The sequence below is a fragment of the Salminus brasiliensis genome, chromosome 18 (genome assembly GCF_030463535.1).
Source record: "Salminus brasiliensis chromosome 18, fSalBra1.hap2, whole genome shotgun sequence".
Lineage (NCBI taxonomy): Eukaryota > Metazoa > Chordata > Actinopteri > Characiformes > Bryconidae > Salminus > Salminus brasiliensis.
In genome coordinates this window covers 29513677-29534517 of record NC_132895.1, presented here as the reverse complement: position 1 = coordinate 29534517, position 20841 = coordinate 29513677, and the positions used below count along the sequence as shown (strand labels likewise).

Genomic DNA, 20841 nt, shown 5'->3' with positions numbered 1-20841 from the left:
TAATTATATTTATTATATGTATCTATATGTAATAATGAAATGACCCATGTGTATTATATATATATATATATATATATATGTAAATATCTATATAAATAATGTCACACACATTATATATATACATAAAGTACATATATGTAACAATGTTCCCCATATGTATTATGTGTATCTATTTATAGTGTAATAACATTATTACATAGATGTACTTTATCTATATATCTATCTGTCTATAATAATATAATATGTAACATTGTTCCCCATATGTATTATATGTATGTAGATGTCTAAACAATGTATCATATATCTATCTATATATATATATAGTGTGTGTGTGTGTGTGTATAAATATCTATATAAATAATGTCATACACACATTTTTATATATATATACATATATAAATATATATATATATATACACATACATAAAGTACATATATGTAACAGTGTTCCCCATATGTATTATATGTATGTAGATATCTAAACAATGTAACATATACATATATTATAAATGAAGTATATGTAATATAATGCCCCATATGTTATATGCATTTATATGTAGTAATAATAATATGCCCCATATCTATTCATTGTATATATGTAAATATCTATATTGATAATAATGTCCCCATATGTATTGTATCTATATAGAACAATACCATAGTTGTTTGAGCAGAAAATTGAGGTTATGTTTACTCACGTGTGTGTGTGTGTGTGTGTGTGTGTGTGTTTACACACACCTATTGTTATGGGGAAACGGTGGAAACAGTCTTTAACTGCCCTCTTTTCCTTTCTCTCTCTCACACTCGCTCACTCGCCCTCGCTCTCTCACTCGCCCTCGCTCTCTCACACGCACACTTTGTTGTCAAATACATTTGTAGGAAAGCAGCCACCTCTGCCCTACTGACTCACTGGCACTTAGTCAGTTTGTTCCATTAGTAAACTCCAACTGCCTGCATGACCCTGTATGACAGCAGTGTCCTTCATGTTCAGTCTTATGACTGAAACAGAATGTCCACAATGTTGGAAACGTGGACTGGTTGACTCTTCAAAGCTTCGGCAACTCTTTGAGCAATTATTATTATTGTATTACTATACTATTAATATATGATCTAATATTCATGAAGTTTATGCACCTCTTGAAATGTGCATAAAGAGAACCCTGTTAATCAAGTGATGCAGAAACGTTATAGCTTTACATTTGTTTATTGACGTTTATCGTATAATACATTTTAACCAACAATAAATACGATAAACAGAACCCTTTCTGAGGAGTTTGACCTTCTCCAGTCCACTGTGACATAGATGATCTACAAATAGAGGAGATTCAGCACCACTGTTACTTCCTCAGGAGTGGCCATCAAACAAGAATCACTCCAAGGGCACTGTGAATTATATTACAGGAAGTCACAGAGAACTCCAGGGTAACATTGCAATGACCTACAGGCCTCTTTTGCATAGAGTAATGTCAGTTATTATGAGCCCGCCACCAGACAAACACTGACCACGATTGCCGTGCATGGCAGGCCATGCATAGCTAGGTGGCAATCACTAATTTCCATAAAGAACACTGCTGCCCATCAGTGAAGCTCTGTGGGTGCAGATTAGAGCCTTTTGGTTTAAGTGAAAACTGCTGTGTTTGACAAAAAACAAAGACTGTATACCCAACATAAGAACCTTGGTGGGGGGTGGCAGTATCATGGCTCTGGGCTGCTTTGCTGCCTTGAAATCAGGACAGCTGATTTCTTGGGAATTCTGGAAATTCTGGAAAATACCAGCTAAAGCCGCGAGGAACTGGAGTTTAACCGTAAGCGGGCCATGCAGCAGGACAATGACCACCAGCACACCAGTAATTCTTGAACGAAATGGTGCAAATGTAAGAAATCTAGAAATATTTTGGAAGAAGCAAGTCAAACTCCAGTCCTTTACCCAATAGAAATGTTGTGGAAGGACATCACATTTTAATGCAGGTTAATGCTAGGGAAGCATTTCGGCAAAAAACTCGGAACTCTCGTCACATAAATACGAGGCAAATACAGGGGAAGTTTTTAAAGCTGACATGCAGCAATAAGCATGGCGCTAACTGCATTGTTGCAAAAGGGTGTTGGCTGCTAAAAAAATGTTTTGGCTGCTAAAACAGAAATATGTTAGCTTAGCAAAAAACAGCAGCAGCCTTTTGCCTGAGCTTTTGCACAGGCTTACACGGCTTGTTAGCCACATTAGCCTCATATCTCCAGCGCTAAAACTGAAGAATTAAAGTTTAGACACTAATGTCTAAATTGGAAGCAGTTGGAAGTGAGGCGATTTCAATGCTAGGCTAAAAGCTAACCCTAGCCTAGCTGCATTTAGGATGAGCCCTTTCAGCTAGCCCGGCTAACCACGTGCAGGGCAGCACAATGTGGCAAGATGCATGTTGTCAGAAAAAAATATTCACACTGTTTTGGTTACAATGCTAAAAACGATGCTAATGTTGTGGCTAGACCTGTTGATTCTGTGTAAGTCGCTGCAGTGCCGTAAACCAGCCAATCAGAGCAGAGCTTATAATTGAAAAACATTGAAAAAACACCAATGAAATGAAGAGCGACGCTGTGGTTTTAAAAAACTCCACCCCTAGTTTGGGGTTAAAGCATGACAAAAAATAGGTAAATATAGAAATTAACTTGATAATGATGCAATAATACATACATTTTTCCTACTACTCCCCAGTGTATTTTTATAGAATTCATAGAAAAGCTGAATAAATGTTTAACAAAAACATTCAGATGTAATATGTAAAATATAAAATAAAGTTTTAAAAATACAGTTTTAAAATAATACAGATTCAATGCAGATTTCAAATAATAACTACAATTTTGATTTTTAGCATTCAGATTCATAGGGCAAACCTCATCCCAACTGTTAAACATGGGGGAGGCAGTATCATGACTAATTGCTGCCTTGAAATCAAGATAGCATGCCATTAATAATAGACAAAAGTCATCAGGAGAATGTCAGGAACTGGAGCTTAACTGTAAGTGGGCCATGCAGCAGGACAACGACCATAAGCACACCAGTAATTCTAGAAAGAAATGGAAAAATTTAAGAAATCTGACATTTTAGAATGAGCAAGTCAAACTCCAGTCATTTACCCAATTGAAATGTTGTGGAAGGATGTAAATTACAATGCAGTTCATGCTAAGGCAGCATTTTGCCAAAAAAATGGAAAACAAAAACTTAATTCACATAAATATTCAAAAAAGTCGATCCATTTGGCACAAAGTTTGCAGAATGATGCTAAATTGTTGGTGCTTCCTGGAGCACTGGAGCAGTTCTAGAGTAATTGAGGCTTATGTACAGCAGTCAGCAGTGTTGCACTGAAGTGATGTGGGGGGGAGAGAGAGAGCGCCATCTACCCACCTGGAGGGAGCAGGGACAATTGTGCACCCTCGGGATCTGGTTGCTGATGGCAGGCAGCGTAATTAGTTGAAAAAATGTGGATCATGGGGTTAATTACTCCATAATTACAAAATTTGCATATTAATGAAAATAAAGTCTGGCATTTTAACATATTACAGACTCTGCATTGCAGTCATGAGCACCGTTAAAGCGGTCATAAGCTGTTACGTAACATCAGTCGTCTCAGACCTCGTTTGGGTTCGGAAAAAGGCCGTACATCACAGAACATCACAGATAAAAGTAATGGGAATGAACCCAGGGGAATTGGGCCAGAAACGGTCACTTGAGGTCATGGGATTAGACCGGACCGCCGTCTTTGCAAAGGTCACTGTTGTGCTGGGGTGTCGCAGGGGAGCTGGTGTACCAAAAACAGGAGGCTTTGGATGTTTCTGAGAGGGATAGTGTTCTCAGTGTTCTCAGTGATGTTGACTTTTAGGGGTGTGATTGCGTAAAGGTTCATTTTTAACTTCAATTATAATTATGCATTATTAATTATTGATGTAAAGAGGCTTTATGTTGTTCAATATAATGATATTTATAATTTTATTTTTTAATTTGTTTATTTTGTTTTTAATTTATTAAATGCGTCCATATTATTAAAGGGCCCATATCAGGACCATGTATGGTGGCTAAACTGGAAAAAGAATTCGTAATGTTTGTGATGTCATTAAATCAGCACATTTACATGATACAGACTGGCCAATCAGAACAGAGCAAATTTCATATACTACGGTATGTTTAAAGACACAGTAACCAAAACAGCCTGTTTAACTGTTGGACTTTAGCCTGGCTAGCTCTCACTGTGAGTTGTTGTTGAAACTACCTCCACCATGTTTGGAGGCTGTACTTTAGCCTGGCTAGCTCTCACTGTGAGTTGTTGATGAAACTACCTCCACCATGTTTGGAAGCTGTACTTTAGCCAGGCTAGCCCTCACTGTGAGTTGTTGATGAAACTACCTCCACCATGTTTGGAAGCTGTACTTTAGCCAGGCTAGCCCTCACTGTGAGTTGTTGATAAAACTTCCTCCACCATGTTTGGAGGCTGTACTTTAGCCTGGCTAGCTCTCACTGTGAGTTGTTGATGAAACTACCTCCACCATGTTTGGAAGCTGTACTTTAGCCAGGCTAGCCCTCACTGTGAGTTGTTGATGAAACTACCTCCACCATGTTTGGAGGCTGTACTTTAGCCTGGCTAGCTCTCACTGTGAGTTGTTGATGAAACTACCTCCACCATGTTTGGAAGCTGTACTTTAGCCAGGCTAGCCCTCACTGTGCGTTGTTGATGAAACTACCTCCACCATGTTTGGAGGCTGTACTTTAGCCTGGCTAGCTCTCACTGTGAGTTGTTGATGAAACTACCTCCACCATGTTTGGAAGCTGTACTTTAGCCAGGCTAGCCCTCACTGTGAGTTGTTGATGAAACTACCTCCACCATGTTTGGAGGCTGTACTTTAGCCTGGCTAGCTCTCACTGTGAGTTGTTGATGAAACTACCTCCACCATGTTTGGAGGGTGGACTTTAGCCTGGCTAGCTCCCACTGTGAGTTGTTGATGAAACTACCTCCACCATGTTTGGAGGCTGTACTTTAGCCTGGCTAGCTCTCACTGGGAGTTGTTGATGAAACTACCTCCACCATGTTTGGAGGCTGTACTTTAGCCTGGCTAGCCCTCACTGTGAGTTGTTGATGAAACTACCTCCACCATGTTTGGAGGCTGTACTTTAGCCCGGCTAGCTCTCACTGTGAGTTGTTGATGAAACTATGTCCACCATGTTTGGAAGCTGTACTTTAGCCTGGCTAGCTCTCACTGTGAGTTGTTGATGAAACTACCTCCACCATGTTTGGAGGCTGCACTTTAGCCTGGCTAACTCTCACTGTGAATCGTGTATATATAATACAGTGTATACCGTATAATACAGCTCCAATTTTATCCGTTTAACTTTCTCACAGTTAACCTTTCCTTTTCCTCTTCTCTCCTCTAGGTGCTCCTGTTATAGTCTCCTTCCCTCATTTCTACCTGGGTGATCAGAAGTATGTGGACGCCATAGAGGGACTGTCGCCAGTTCATGAGCAGCACCAGACCTTCTTGGATCTGAATCCGGTAGGCAGCTTTTTGGGATCCTTACACATCAAGCCACAACTTATCAGAGGAATTTTTCCTGGGAAGAGTTTTCCCCCTTAACCCAAATACAGTCAGCAAGCCAAGGCGTGTTGGGGGCGTCCATTGAGTTCTCTAATAGGTTTGATAGATTACGTTGGTTTTGGCTCACTGTGCGACGCTCATTTTGGCCGGGATAATTACAGCTAGTCATTTTCATTATACTGAGGGTTCTTTAAAGTTTAGTATAAGACTGAAAAGGGTTCTTTAACTTGTAACAATAGTGGAATCCTACATAGAACCAGTTACACTCTAAGGAAAAGGATTCTATATAATCCTGAAAAAAGCTTCTTTCGCTTGTACAAGTAGTAGAACCCTGTTTGGCACTACAGAGAAATAGGCTCTATAAAGAACCATCTACACTAAGGTAAAGGTTCAATATAATGCCATAGTGAAACCCTTTTTGGCACTACATAGAACCATTATTTTAGAACCAATATAAAATTGAAACAGATTTCTTTGACTTGCAACAACAGTGGAATCCTTTTTGGCGCTGCATAGAACCCATTTTTAAGGTTCTATTTTCAAAGACCATCTACACACCAAGCGAAAAGGGTTTAGAATAACACTGGAAAAGGGGTTCTGTAACTTAACCGTATCCCTTTTCAGCTCTATATAGAACCCTTTTTAGAACCCTCTACTCAAGGAAAAAGCATCCACAAAGCATTGAAAAAAAGGGTTCTTTAACTTGGAACAATAGTTAAACCCTTTTGGAACCAATTTTTAAAAGGTTTGATAAAGAAAACAGTCACGCTTTAAGAAAAAAGGGTTCTATAGATTAGTAAAAAGGCTTGTTAGACTCGTAACAATAGTGGAACCCATTTTTAAAAGGTTCTACAAAGAACCGTCTACACTCTAAAGAAAAGGTGTTCTATAGTATGTATGTGTGTGTATGTATATGTATATATATATATATATATATATATATATATATATATATATATACTCTTAAATATAATTGTTTGACAAAGGTGACACCTTTTTTGGTGCTAGATATACTATATCTAAAGGTTCTATAAACAAAAGCATCTACCCTATTGAAAAACTACTCAAACATAGAATAATGAGGTGGTTCTTTTGTGGCACTGCTCAAAAGAACCCTTTGTAGCACCCCTTCCTTTTTGAGGGTGGTGTTTTTAATCTGGCTGTTTTTAGGGCCTTAATGTGACCTGGAGACCCACCCTCCTACACCCTCTAGTGGTGGCTGTTCAGCAGTGCAGGAACAGAGGTATAGGGGAGCCGCTGTCTGTGAAGGAAAACAGGCTTTTAGAAATATTTACATACAGTTCCTTTTTCACTGAGTGTTTTCCGCCGCTGCAGACTCACACACTGTCCCGGTTGTGGCTTTTGAAGTTATTTCCAGATCTCACAGATTGACAAGTGTGTGTGCGTGTGTGTGTGTTGCAGACAACTGGTGTCCCGGTTCGTGCCGCCAAGCGAGCCCAGATAAACATCCTATTGGATAGAGTTAATGGATTTCCGTGAGTTTTCCTCCTTTCACTGGCTCTTACTCTATTCATTAAACCAGCATTCTGGCACAGAGAGAGCGTGCAACAGTCCCAGTCAGGGTTCTTACGCTCCTAACAACAGGGGAACCCTTTTTGCCACTGTATAGAGTTATTTTTATTTTTTAAGGTATAACATGGAACCATTTACACTTTAAGTAAAAAGTGTTATATTCAGGACTGGAATAGGGTTCTTTTACTCATAGAACCATAAAGTTCTATAAAGAACCATCAAGACTAAGCAGAAAGGGTTCTGTATAGTGCTAAAAATGGTTATTTGACTCGTAACAGTGGAACCCCCTTTTGATGCTATATAGAACATTTTTTTAAGTTCAACAAAGAACCACATACACTCTAAGTGAAAAGTGTTCTAAACAGTACTAGAATAGGGTTCTTTTACTCATTTAACTAAAAGGTTCTATAAAGAACCATAAAGAAGACATTCTAGATAGTACTGAAAAGGAACCATTTTCCAGCTTCTACAAAGAATCTGGTTCTATAAAGAATCATCAAGTGGAACCTCTTTTGATGCTATATAGAACCTTTTTTTTTTTAAGTTCAACAAAATCTACACTCAATGGGTTCTTGGATTCATAACCACAGTGGAACCCTTGTGGTGCTGCAAAGAACTGTATTTCGAAAGTTTTTACATAGAACCAAATCAGAAAGCGAAAAGGGTTCTATTTAGAACTATAAAATTGTTTCTTTGACATGTAGAACCTGATTCCTCTCTCTCTCTCTCTCTCTCTCTCTCTCTCTCTCGTCTCCAGGATGACCAGATCTTTGAATGGCACAGTCTTCCCCATTATGTTCCTCAATGAGGTAAGAGATGCTGAGATACTTTCTCTGTAAAGCTGCTTCTTTTAAATGGACAAAAGTATTGGGACACCTGCTCATTCATTGTTTCGTCCGAAATTAATGAGGTTTAAAAGTGTTTTTGTTGGAGTAACTGTCTCTACTGTCCAGGGAAGAAGTGGCTTCACCTCCCATTAGCTAGTACCTAAGTACAGTTTACTGACCAGATAAACATCTGGTATCTGCAGATGTTCACAAATAGTTCCATGAGGCCTTCCTGGCTTGGGAACATCTTACTGTGTGTTGGTTGGTTTAGTGAGTGCTGTCCAACAAGCCCTTTTTTTTTACATAGGCACAAGGAAGCTACCAGCTGTAGCCAATCACGATCACTTGCAGGACATTTAGGAACTTTCAGAGTTAATCAGAACCATCTTTGCAAAGAACCATCTGCACTAAAATCATTCTATATAGTACTGAAAAGGGAACCATTTTCTAAAGAACCATTTTCTAACTTCTACAAAGAACCTGGTTCTGTAAAGAACCACCTAGACCCCATGCAGACAGGGTTCTATATAGTTCTGAAAAATGGTTATTTGACTCATAAAAACAGTGATACCCTTTTTGATGCTACATAGAACCCTTTTTTTTTTAAAGTTCCACAAAGAACCATCTACACTCAAAGTAAAAATCATTCTAGATAGTACTGAAAAGGAAAATATTTTCTATAGAACCACTACACTAGAGCCACCTAGACCCCAAGCAGAAAGGGTTCTATATAGTGCTAAAAATGGCTATTTGACTCTGGAATTGACGATGAAACCATTTTTGATGCTATATAGAACCAATCTAGACTCTAGGCAGAAAGGGTTCTGTATGGTACTTAAAAAGGGACATTCCCAGACATTCCTATTGTACTCTGTGTTGGTTGGTTCAGAGAAGCTACCACCTGTAGCCAATCATGATCACTAGCAGGACGTTGAGAGGCCTCGGCCTTGGCAGGTTAGAAGCCATTTAGGAACTTTCAGCACCACTGAATCAATCGTCTGTATGTATAATGCTGACCAATATTGCCATGGCATTCATGACCATAAACCTCTGACCACACCTTCATTTATTACATTTTTTTTTCGCAGTCTGTCGTGATTGACGACGCTTCGGCAGCGAGGCTCCACAAGCTGCTGTCCATTACCTTAATCGTCGCCAAATTCCCCTTTATCCTCATCGCTCTGGGAGTCATCCTCTTAGTCATCAGCGTCCTCCTCATCATCCGCTCCCACCAGAGGAAGGTAATGCGCGTGAGAGCGAGCGCGAGAGCGAATGGGTGTGAACGCGAGTGTGAGAGAGAGAGAGCGAGACAGTGTGAAGGACAGGGCTTCCCTGAAAGGTCGCCATTATTTTCTTGGCCTCGCACTTTCTGAGCGGCCACTGTTCCGATAAACCACGGAGGAATGTGACATTTCGGCGTCAGGCACTTTCACGCAACCTTGCAGTCCTGCCTCGTGACTTCAAAGCTGCAGCGCATTCATTTCCCAGAATGCTTCAGGCTGTGTGTGTGGGCGGCTGCATGCTTCTGAAGAGTTTTGGCAGTGGTCGTATAATCGTGGTCATTCATCCAGTTCCACCTTTGGCACGCGAGAGAACTGGACAGTCATAACCGGGAATGCTGCTAGCGTACATGCTAGCAAACAGTGGCCGTTTATCCGCCTGGTTTACTCTTTATAACGTTTCCGTTTTAAAGGCAAAGTTCGGTGGAAAACCAGATGGAGATGATTGATGGCAGAGCCCAGATGCAGCAGGTCAACCAAGACATGTCTGGTATCTGACATGCGCCTCTGCAGTTTACAACAGGGGATCCAAAGCTAACTTGGCTAACAAACACTGGATTTACACTGTCACCAATTTCATCTCCGTAAATTCAGACCTTAATTACACCATGGAGTACTCATGTCCGGGTTCAAGTTCCAAGTAGGACATTTCATCTGGAATGTTGGATTTCCTACTCGGAAAGTCGAGAGAGCCTCTCCTACCCAGGGTTCAAAATCCAAGATGGCCGCATCGTACAGCAACAGTAGTAAAAGCATCTATTCTATCTATTCACTGTCCAACGTCGATCTGTGGACGGGTTTCCATGATGTTTGGATGTGCAAAATACCGTAAAATGCATTGTTGTCAACCAGTGTCGCTAACACTGCTAACAATGCTAACAGTGCTATCCTGGAGCATAAAAAGTGGGCCGTATTTTGGGTAGATTTGCCATAAAACACCAGTTAAGCTCCGTCAAAACAAGTTGTAGTAAAGTCCGAAGTCTTTAGCGAACTATTTGGAGTAGTGTTTAATTATCGGAATGTTAAACTCGGATGTGGGCTCCGACATCCTCAGACTTCCGAGGTAAACAGAACGCAGCATTACCTCAGTCTATAAACACAAAAATATAAATATATAAATAAAACGTTTTGGACGGGAATTTGAGGAGCGAGATTTACGGATTCAATTGGTGACAGTCTAAGTCCAGTGTTTGTTAGCGACATTAGCCTAGCATCTTCTGTTGGTAACCAAAGAAGCACACAGCAGTTACCAAACATGTCTTGGCTGATCGGCTGGAGCTTCTGGGGGTCAGGGATCGATCATGTTCATTCGATTTTCTGCCGAACTGCTGATTTTAATATTCCAATATTAGCCTTTAGATGAACCTTGGCCTTCTGTCGCTGTTAAGCTACAATCCAGCTTTTAGCCCAAATTGCTGAAAATCATTTTTCCATGGAAAATACAAGCTAACAAATGTCATATCATAAAACATCTGACATACCACTTCGCCTGGTACAACAGCTAGCAGAGCACATACTGTAGACAAACCGGTCGCGCAAACACAGTTAGCACGGTTAGCTAGCGCTGTTGTGGTGTTTGTTTGTTTGCATGATGTGTGCATGTGTGTGATCACACCTTCTCCAGCAAAAAAAATCATACTGACCCCAGTTACTAACACAAACACATTAGCGCTCTGCTAATGGTTTATTAACGCTAGCGCACCTGAGTGGGCAGCTCCAGTCTGGCAGGGTCAAGCCTGGAAATTGAGAACCCTGGGATAACATCCATAGGACAAATACACCGATCAGCCATAACATTAAAACCGGGTGCAGTAAATAACACTGATGATCTGGGGTCTGATGGGATCTACATATTAGCAAGTGAACAGTCAGATCTTGAAGGTGATGGCGTTTGTTGGGAGCAGGAAAACCAACATTTGACAAATTTGACAGGTGGTTTTAATGTTTTGGCTGATGAGTGTCGGAACGCTTATTCACAGCACTGTAAATGTACAGAACCGGAGCCGCCCACCCCCGTGTCGGCAGTTTACCACTGGTGTGAATGAACTGCTTTGCATGCTAACCCACGTTTCTTCATGTGACTCTTTGTTCAGAGGGAAGTTAAGCGCTTCGATTTTGCGGAAGCGTACTATTCTGCTCCTGTAAGTGTTAACCTTCCTCACATTTCTGTCACTTCCCTACATCCTTCGCCATCGAGATCTAGAATCTAGATGCTAAATGGCTGGCTGTATATATATATATATATATATATATATATATATATGGCGCTACGAGGCTAATTAGGCTAACAACAGTATTACATCCAGTTCAGTTGTTGCGATGACCCCATTCACAGTGGGGTTTGGTAGAGGATGGTGGTGAATGCAACCAGGTGTCGCCATGGTTACAAGAACAAAAGAAAAATATTTGTACCATTTTATTTACTATCCAAACAGAGCATCTCCAAGATGGTGTTCCCGGTATGCAATGGTCAGTACCTACCAGAAGTTCTCCAAGGACGGTCGACCGGTGAACCATCGACACAGGGTCACGGACGCCCAAGCTTTCTCATTAATGCTCGTGGAGGCCCCGCCCACCTCGTATCTTTTTAGTCTTGGTGCCAAGATTTAAGGTTAACTGTTTCGGCGGGACGAGGGGGTCCCACTAAACAAACTCTCCAGTGAATCTACTACTACCACCATGTGTCGTCGGATGGCGCTCAAATTAGTGGCAAATCCCCAAAAAATGACATTTTCTTTAGGAACTATTTTTTGCCACATCACCCTGCCTGTATCCCTCCACTGTTTTAATGATATACAATTTAGGGGCAGTGGTGGCTCAGCGGTTAGAGCGCCGGGATATCGATAACAGGGTTGTGGGTTCGATTCCCGGGCTCGGCAAGCTGCCACTGTTGGGCCCTTGAGCAAGGCCCCTCTCTGCTCCCCGGGCGCTGGAGTTGGCTGCCCACCGCTCTGGGTGTGTGTGTGTACTCACTGCCCCTAACACGTGTGTGTGTGTGTGTGAGTGTGTGTTCACTACCAGATGGGTTAAATGCGGAGGACACATTTCGCTGTACAGTCCACACTGTACAGTGACGAATACGTGCACCTTTATCCTTTATCCTTTTACCTTTAATTTTACAAACACTTTTCGGGCCCCGAATCTTCTCAGAAGATCTCAGATCTTCTCAGACCTCCAAAAGGAGCTTTTGGAGGTTCAGACGACTCTCCAGAACATGGTGGTTGGCATCAAACCCACCAAAACAACTCGGACTGACTATATATATATATATTTATATAAATGTGAGGATCTGATGAGTTGCGCCTGCGGTTAGCACCATGCTAATTGAGGTACATTCGGTTCTGTTACTTACATTAGCCTTGTAGCTCAGTTCTGGCGTGGGTGACCACATTTTCTATGGAGGCAGCCACAGGTTAGCCACGTCAAGGTAGACTCATAAGGAAGAGGCATCAGCAGCACTTATCTAAAGCCTTATTAGGATTCTCCTTGTTCACACACACACACACACACACACACACACACACACACCTCACGTCATATCAGCCGATTTTCCCCTATCAAACTAAAGCCCTGAATCAGGTCCACTGTGACCTTGTAAGCTGATTAGATCACCCTGGCCTTTTCTAACCTGATCAGCTCCCTGCTGACTAGCGTACCGCACCGCCTCGCCTCGCCTCACCTCGCCTCAGAGCGATGGTTTCCCGTCTTACCAGAAATCTACTCAGTCAGCCAAGACATGTTTGGTGTCTGCTTTTGTAGTTTTGCACTGGAGCAGTGAAGCTAATGTCGCTAACAAGCACAGAAATTCTTTAATTAGCATAGCGCTAACTCCTCAAAACCGCATGGAGGCATTCGATAATCTCCTCGTATGAATCGCTGTTTTCTGTCTTCAAGGTGCTGCTGTTGTTTTTAGCAATGCTAGCATACCTCTGTGCTGATTCAGGCGTGCAGTTAGCCGAATGCTAACCGGCGTACATAAGCATCCCTTCCTTTCACTCAGCTACATTAGCCTCGTAGCTCCGGTGCTAAACGTAGACCCGCCTGAATGCATTCAGAGTTAGCATCTTGTTATTAACATTAGCCGCTGACCTAGCGTTAGCATGTGCGAGTTTGTGTCTTAGCGTTAACCCTTCGAGGCGTGATGTCATTTCCCCCTCCTTGCCTCTTTGTTTCCGCAGACCACAGCGAAGTCAGAAACCGCCTACTCTCCGGTCAGCGCTAAAGTGGACGACCCGGCCGAGAAGAACGGAACTTACGTTGGCCTGACGCCAATTGAAAAATCCTGAACAGGGTCCACTTCAGTATATGTGTGTGTGTGTGTGTGTGTGTGTGTGTGTGTGTGTGTTTATGAATGTGTGTGAATGAGGAGCTCCTACAAATACTGATAGCCACTAGTAGCCGTTTTTACAGCAGGGCAGATTCAACAGATGGGTGTAGCAAGCTGATTGGTCAGTGAAATGTGACATCACTAGCCTTCCACTCAGGACTACAAATGGAGCCGTGAGCGAACAAGTGAACGAGTGAGCGAGTGAGCGAGTGAACGAATGTCTGCCCTCTTTGCCTCGTTGTGGTCATTTATATTGAGCTCTTTTGCTTAACTGGCCGCCATGGCAGGTCGCTTCAGGTCACGTTCAGGATTCAGGGGGTCGCGAGTGTTTTTATGGAAAAAACTACAAAGACCAGTCGTGAACGGGGGAGGGGTTTGGGTGGGGTTGGGGGAGGAGGTTGGGTGGGGTTTTCCTGTCGAATTTGGGCTTCCAGTGCTACAGTGCCTTCGCGTAGGCGAGCCATTTGTTCTTACTGTTACCTGTGATTTCGGGGCCCATTTCTCGCTAGCCAACTATGCCAATTAAAATGAACAAACAAATAAATAAATAAATAAATAAATAAAAGTGAATTTAAACATCAAATCATTAAACATTAAAGCCGTAGTTTGGCTAATAGTCAAATTGACATGACCTTTCTTTGCGTATTTATGCGCTACAGCTACGGCGCTAACGTAGCTAGCAATGGAAGCTCATGTACACCGGTTAGCGCGGTGCTAACCTCAGAAAGTTGTTCAGGCGTCACAATGCTACTGCTGTTCTTTGGGGGTGTGCTAAAGTGTTGGCGCCCCTAGTCCGGTGACCTCTCTTTCGCAATATTGGAAAATTAAATTAAATGTTAGAATAGATATATAATTGAATAAATAAATACAAAATCGGGCCTAAAATGTGCAGAACAAAAAAACAAAAAAAAAAACAGGTTTAGGTTTGTTTCTCATGAATAATTTTTTACTTATTTACTCATTTTCACGTTTTGAATCAACACATCACTGGGACTTGGGTATCCAAACTTTTGCACACACCCCGCACTTGATGGTGTAAATTGAACTTTTTACCAAACGGCTGCGAGGAGAAGGAAAGCGCACAGGTGTTATGGTATCTGCTATCTATTAGATTGCAGCACCATTGAGCCCGGAAGTCTGTAGCTGCCGTGGCCTAAGCTGTGTTTATCTATGGGGATAAAAATGATGTGGTAAACACACAGACTGTACTACCAGGGTTCCCCCAGTGTCTCTGAATCCTCTACGGACTCATTGAGGAGATGAATTATGAATATTGCTTAAAGCTAAGCTGACATCGGCTTTGCGTGAATAGAACACCCACATCGTTATTATAGAACCACATGAAAAAAACACTTATTTCATTTCTTACCACCAGAGGGCGCTATGTACATGCGACATTCCCATTGGCCATGGTGAAATCATTTAACTACACAGCAAACAAAAGATAGGTCTTAAATCCGGTCTGAATATGTAATTGCTACCATTTGTTGACAGCGTTGAAGGAAAAATAGAAAATTAATCTTTTTGTTTTAAGTAATTTTAGCTACTTTTTCTACTTTGTCATTTTATGCTGTTTTATCATTAGAAGATTATTTTGCTTGTTTCCAGCAAAATCTTCTTTCTTGAAATAAACAAATTGTTTAAAAAACATAAAAAGCTAAACATAAAAGATAAAACAAAATCTTGAAATAGCATAAAAACGTACATTATTTCTTAAATTAGCGTAAAAAAATACATTATTTTTTTAAATGGGCAAAATGTAAAATAACTTAAAATATAAATATATCAAACTAAAGCCCTGAATCAGGTCCACTGTGACCTTGTAAGCTGATTAGATCACCCTGGCCTTTTCTAACCTGATCAGCGCTCTGCTGACTAGCGTACCGCACCGCCTCGCCTCGCCTCGCCTCAGAGCGATGGTGGAAGTTTGAAGTTTGGTGGGACAAAATCCACCAAAGTCCACCAGTTTCCCGTCTTACCAGAAATCTACTCAGTCAGCCAAGACATGTTTGGTGTCTGCTTTTGTAGTTTTGCACTGGAGCAGTGAAGCTAATGTCGCTAACAAGCACAGAAATTCTTTAATTAGCATAGTGCTAACTCCTCAAAACCGCATGGAGGCATAAATAAATCAAATCGTTTAAGAAACATAAAAAGCATAACATAAAAGATTATAAAAATCTTGAAATAGCATAAAAACGTACATTATTTCTTGAATTAGCGTAAATTTTTTTTACAAAATGTAAAATAACTTAAAATATAAAATGGCTTAAAAGTCCAAATTCAGAAATTGGTAATGAGCTCGTAATTCAGAGGGTTCACTTTTAGGGTGGAGGGGTGGTTTACGTTAACGCAAAACAATGAATAAAAAAAATCTCGTCTGTAATGCGTGTGTTTACCACAGAGGATTTTGTTTGTTTGTTTGTTTGTTTGTTTGTTTGTTTTTTATGGGCACGACGCTACAACTACTGGATGACTTCCGGGTCCTGTTTGTTACTGAATTAAAATGACGGGGTGTTTTTGTGTTGTTGAACGCTAACGTTGGTTTATGTTACTATCTATACGTGTTATCAGCTTTCACTAAACCTGCAGCGACTGAACTGAATAACGTTATTCCTCTTAAAGCGCTTACCGCCTCAGTATGTATATTGTCATAATGCACTAAAGATAAAGTCAAGCTCAGTGTTAATGCTAACGAGCAGCGCAGCTGTAAACGTAAACTCAGCGCCGTCGTTTAGGGCGGACTCGGGTATTTTCGGGACACTTTTAAAGAGTTCGTACTCGACTTAGCCGACGACTCCTAAACACGTAAGACTGGATTCAGTGAAATAAAACAACTTGTTGTCCCACTTTACCTGAATCGGTCCACATGCTGTGGTCAGTCTCTTGACCATCGCTCCAGTTTCTTAACCCTTGCTAATATGATCATGTGCCAATCATGTGATGAAGCTGAATAGGGGCTTTCCAAAGGCAGACTAAGTCGAGGGCTAACGTCCCTACTAATGGAGATCCACGTCCATCGTATTCAAGGCTTAGCCTTGAGCTGTTTTTGATAATCCTGGCCAGCCAGGTGTGGCGAGGCCAGATTTCTGTTTTCTGTGAAATGATGAGCCTTACTTTCACTGATCCTCTGTTCCAGATCACAGTCGGAACACAGCTGAGGTTAATCACACTGCACAACAATGACCTCTCTGCAAGTGAAATCATCTAAATATCTCAAAATTTGAGACTTTGTCTAAATATTACCAGATTATTCACATTCTAAACAGGCTTTCGCTTGTTTCATGTTCCTGATAATTACATTTATGTTAAGAAATGATGCAGATACTTTTACTTTTCCATGAAATTTTGCAGATAATTTCGTTTTTGTTTTGTTTTTATTTATTTATTTTTTCTTCAAAAATGTTACAGCTCATTTCGTTCACTGCAAGAAATTTGACAGACAGATTTGTGGTTTAGGTATATTTTTATTTCATAATATTATTTTGTTTATTTCCAAACATTTTGCAGATAATTGCTTTTATTTCAAGAATAATGTGGGTAATTTTGCAGATAATTTAGCTTGTTAAGATATTTACCAGGTAATTGTATTTCCAAAAAATGTTTTATTTTTTTTATTTTATTTCCAGATAATTTAGTTTATTTCAAGAATAATACAGATAAATTTACACAGTTTTGTTTATTTTTAGTATAAAATGCAGATAATTTTTCTTTTTCAAGATATTTTACAGATACCTATGCGGAATTTGCTTATCTCAGGAGTAAGTGAAACGATTTACTGATTTTATTTTCTTAGTTTATTCATTTTGTTAGTTTTAAAAGAAAACAATCTTTTTTTTTTTTGCAGATAATCTTACAGATGATTCAGATAATACCAAAAATAATACACTTGTTTGCTTATTTTAATAATAAGGCAGACAATCTGCAGATGCTTTTTTTTTTTTTTTTTTTAAGAAATAACAGAATTTTGTTTATATCAAGAATTATGCTAAGAATTCATCTTATTTTAAGGCTAATGCTTAAAATGAAATCATCTTCTAATGGATACAAACCTGTAATAAAAATGTGTTTAAATAGTTCAATCATTCTGATAATAAATATTTAATGATATTTGACTAGGTTTCAAATGATGAGTTTCCTTGCCAAGACGTCATTTTTTGCAGTACAGGCCAGTGGCATGGTTTACACATGTCTGAGTCATTTCAGATCCAGAACATTTCATAAGACAACTTTGGACGAACTTGGTCCAGAGCAGCTCTGAACAATGGGTCAATTTCACAACTTCACATTTTCACACGAGATACGGAGTATTATTTCATATGCGACGTGATTGCAGAGTCAGGGCGACTCTTCATGTACATTTGATTTAGGAGACTGGTGTAGTTGAAATGTTAGAGGTAAGCCTGGTTGTAATGTGATTTTAAGCTGTGTAGTTTTGACCATAGATGTGTACAAACACTGTTCTTGTGTGCCATACTTGTACAATGCTGTCTGAAGACAAGTATGAAAGACATGTTGTCCGTGTACATTTACACAAACAGCCGTTATTCAAGTTGATGTTAGGAATTAAAGCGAGTCTAATCTGTATACGATATAAAACCCTTGTATTTCTGTTGTTAGATTGCACAGATTCCTAGACAGAATTTTGTATATATATGAAAAGCCATCCTCTGTGTTTCCAATAAAATAATACATCTGTTGTAGCTGACTTGTGTTTGTGTTTTACTCTCAGTCCTATAGAACGATCGACCCTATACAGACTGGCCACTTTATTAGAAACACCTACATTGTGCTTATAGCCTGGCCACTTTATTAGAAACACCTAACTTGTACTTATAGCCTGGCCACTTTATTAGAAACACCTACCTTGTACTTATAGCCTGGACACTTTATTAGAAACACCTACCTTGTGATTATAGCCTGGACACTTTATTAGAAACACCCACCTTGTGATTATAGCCTGGACACTTTATTAGAAACACCCACCTTGTGCTTATAGCCTGGCCACTTTATTAGAAACACCCACCTTGTGCTTATAGCCTGGACACTTTATTAGAAACACCCACCTTGTGCTTATAGCCTGGACACTTTATTAGAAACACCCACCTTGTGTTTTTAGCCTGGCCACTTTATTAGAAACACCTACCTTGTACTTATAGCCTGGCCACTTTATTAGAAACACCCACCTTGTGCTTATAGCCTGGCCATTTTATTAGAAACACCCACCTTGTGCTTATAGCCTGGCCACTTTATTAGAAACACCTACCTTGTGCTTATAGCCTGGCCACTTTATTAGAAACACCCACATTGTACTTATAGCCTGGCCACTTTATTAGAAACACTTACCTTGTGATTATAGCCTGGCCACTTTATTAGAAACACCTACCTGGTACTTATTGCCTGGCCACTTTATTAGAAACACCCACCTTGTGCTTATAGCCTGGCCACTTTATTAGAAACACCTACCTGGTACTTATTGCCTGGCCACTTTATTAGAAACACCTACCGTGTGATTATAGCCTGGCCACTTAATTAGAAACACCTAAATTGTACTTATAGCCTGGCCACTTTATTAGAAACACCCACCTTGTATGTGTAGCCTGGCCACTTTATTAGAAACACCTAACTTGTACTTATAGCCTGGCCACTTTATTAGAAACACCTACCTTGTACTTATAGCCTGGCCACTTTATTAGAAACACCCACCTTGTGCTTATAGCCTGGCCACTTTATTAGAAACACCTACCTTGTGCTTATAGCCTGGCCACTTTATTAGAAACACCTACCTTGTACTTATAGCCTGGCCACTTTATTAGAAACACCCACCTTGTGCTTATAGCCTGGCCACTTTATTAGAAACACCCACCTTGTGCTTATAGCCTGGCCACTTTATTAGAAACACCTACCTTGTGATTATAGCCTGGCCACTTTATTAGAAACACCCACCTTGAATTTTTAGCCTGGCCACTTTATTAGAAACACCCACCTTGTACTTATAGCCTGGCCACTTTATTAGAAACACCCACCTTGTGCTTATAGCCTGGCCACTTTATTAGAAACACCCACCTTGTGATTATAGCCTGGCCACTTTATTAGAAACACCCACCTGGTGCTTATAGCCTGGCCACTTTATTAGAAACACCCATCTTGTATGTGTAGCCTGGCCACTTTATTAGAAACACCCACCTTGTGCTTATAGCCTGGCCACTTTATTAGAAACACCTACCTTGTGCTTATAGCCTGGCCACTTTATTAGAAACACCTACCTTGTGCTTATAGCCTGGACACTTTATTAGAAACACCTACATTGTGCTTATAGCCTGGCCACTTTATTAGAAACACCTACCTTGTGCTTATAGCCTGGACACTTTATTAGAAACACCTACCTTGTGCTTATAGCCTGGCCACTTTATTAGAAACACCCACCTTGTGCTTATAGCCTGGCCACTTTATTAGAAACACCCACCTTGTGCTTATAGCCTGGCCACTTTATTAGAAACACCTACCTTGTGCTTATAGCCTGGACACTTTATTAGAAACACCTACCTTGTGATTATAGCCTGGACACTTTATTAGAAACACCCACCTTGTGCTTATAGCCTGGCCACTTTATTAGAAACACCTACCTTGTGCTTATAGCCTGGCCACTTTATTAGAAACACCTACATTGTGATTATAGCCTGGCCACTTTATTAGAAACACCCACCGTGTATGTATAGCCTGGCCACTTTATTAGAAACACCTACATTGTGCTTATAGCCTGGCCACTTTATTAGAAACACCTACCGTGTATGTATAGCCTGGCCACTTTATTAGAAACACCTACCTTGTGCTTATAGCCTGGCCACTTTATTAGAAACACCCATCTTGTATGTGTAGCCTGGCCACTTTATTAGAAACACCCACCTTGTGCTTATAGCCTGGCCACTTTATTAGAAACACCCACCTGGTGCTTATAGCCTGGCCACTTTATTAGAAACACCTACCTTGTGCTTATAGCCTGGCCACTTTATTAGAAACACCTACCTTGTGCTTATAGCCTGGACACTTTATTAGAAACACCTACATTGTGCTTATAGCCTGGCCACTTTATTAGAAACACCTACCTTGTGCTTATAGCCTGGACACTTTATTAGAAACACCTACCTTGTGCTTATAGCCTGGCCACTTTATTAGAAACACCCACCTTGTGCTTATAGCCTGGCCACTTTATTAGAAACACCCACCTTGTGCTTATAGCCTGGACACTTTATTAGAAACACCCACCTTGTGTTTTTAGCCTGGCCACTTTATTAGAAACACC

The 20841-nt window shown here is 40.5% G+C and overlaps 1 protein-coding gene across 2 annotated transcripts in view; it reads left to right on the top strand.

Moving 5' to 3' along the window:
• scarb2b (scavenger receptor class B, member 2b) overlaps positions 1–18241 on the top strand; it is a 62492-nt gene extending 44251 nt beyond the window's left edge. Inside the window, exons 8-12 of one of the 2 annotated variants that reach the window (XM_072662408.1) lie at positions 5414–5532; positions 6997–7070; positions 7865–7916; positions 9023–9175; positions 13393–18241. In XM_072662408.1, the coding sequence (XP_072518509.1) occupies positions 5414–5532; positions 6997–7070; positions 7865–7916; positions 9023–9175; positions 13393–13500 (506 nt within the window). In that variant the 3' untranslated portion in view covers positions 13501–18241. Of the gene's footprint in view, positions 1–5413; positions 5533–6996; positions 7071–7864; positions 7917–9022; positions 9176–11649 lie in introns of both variants that reach the window. The other variant, XM_072662407.1, reaches the window with a different exon arrangement.
• The last annotated feature ends 2600 nt before the right edge of the window (positions 18242–20841 follow it).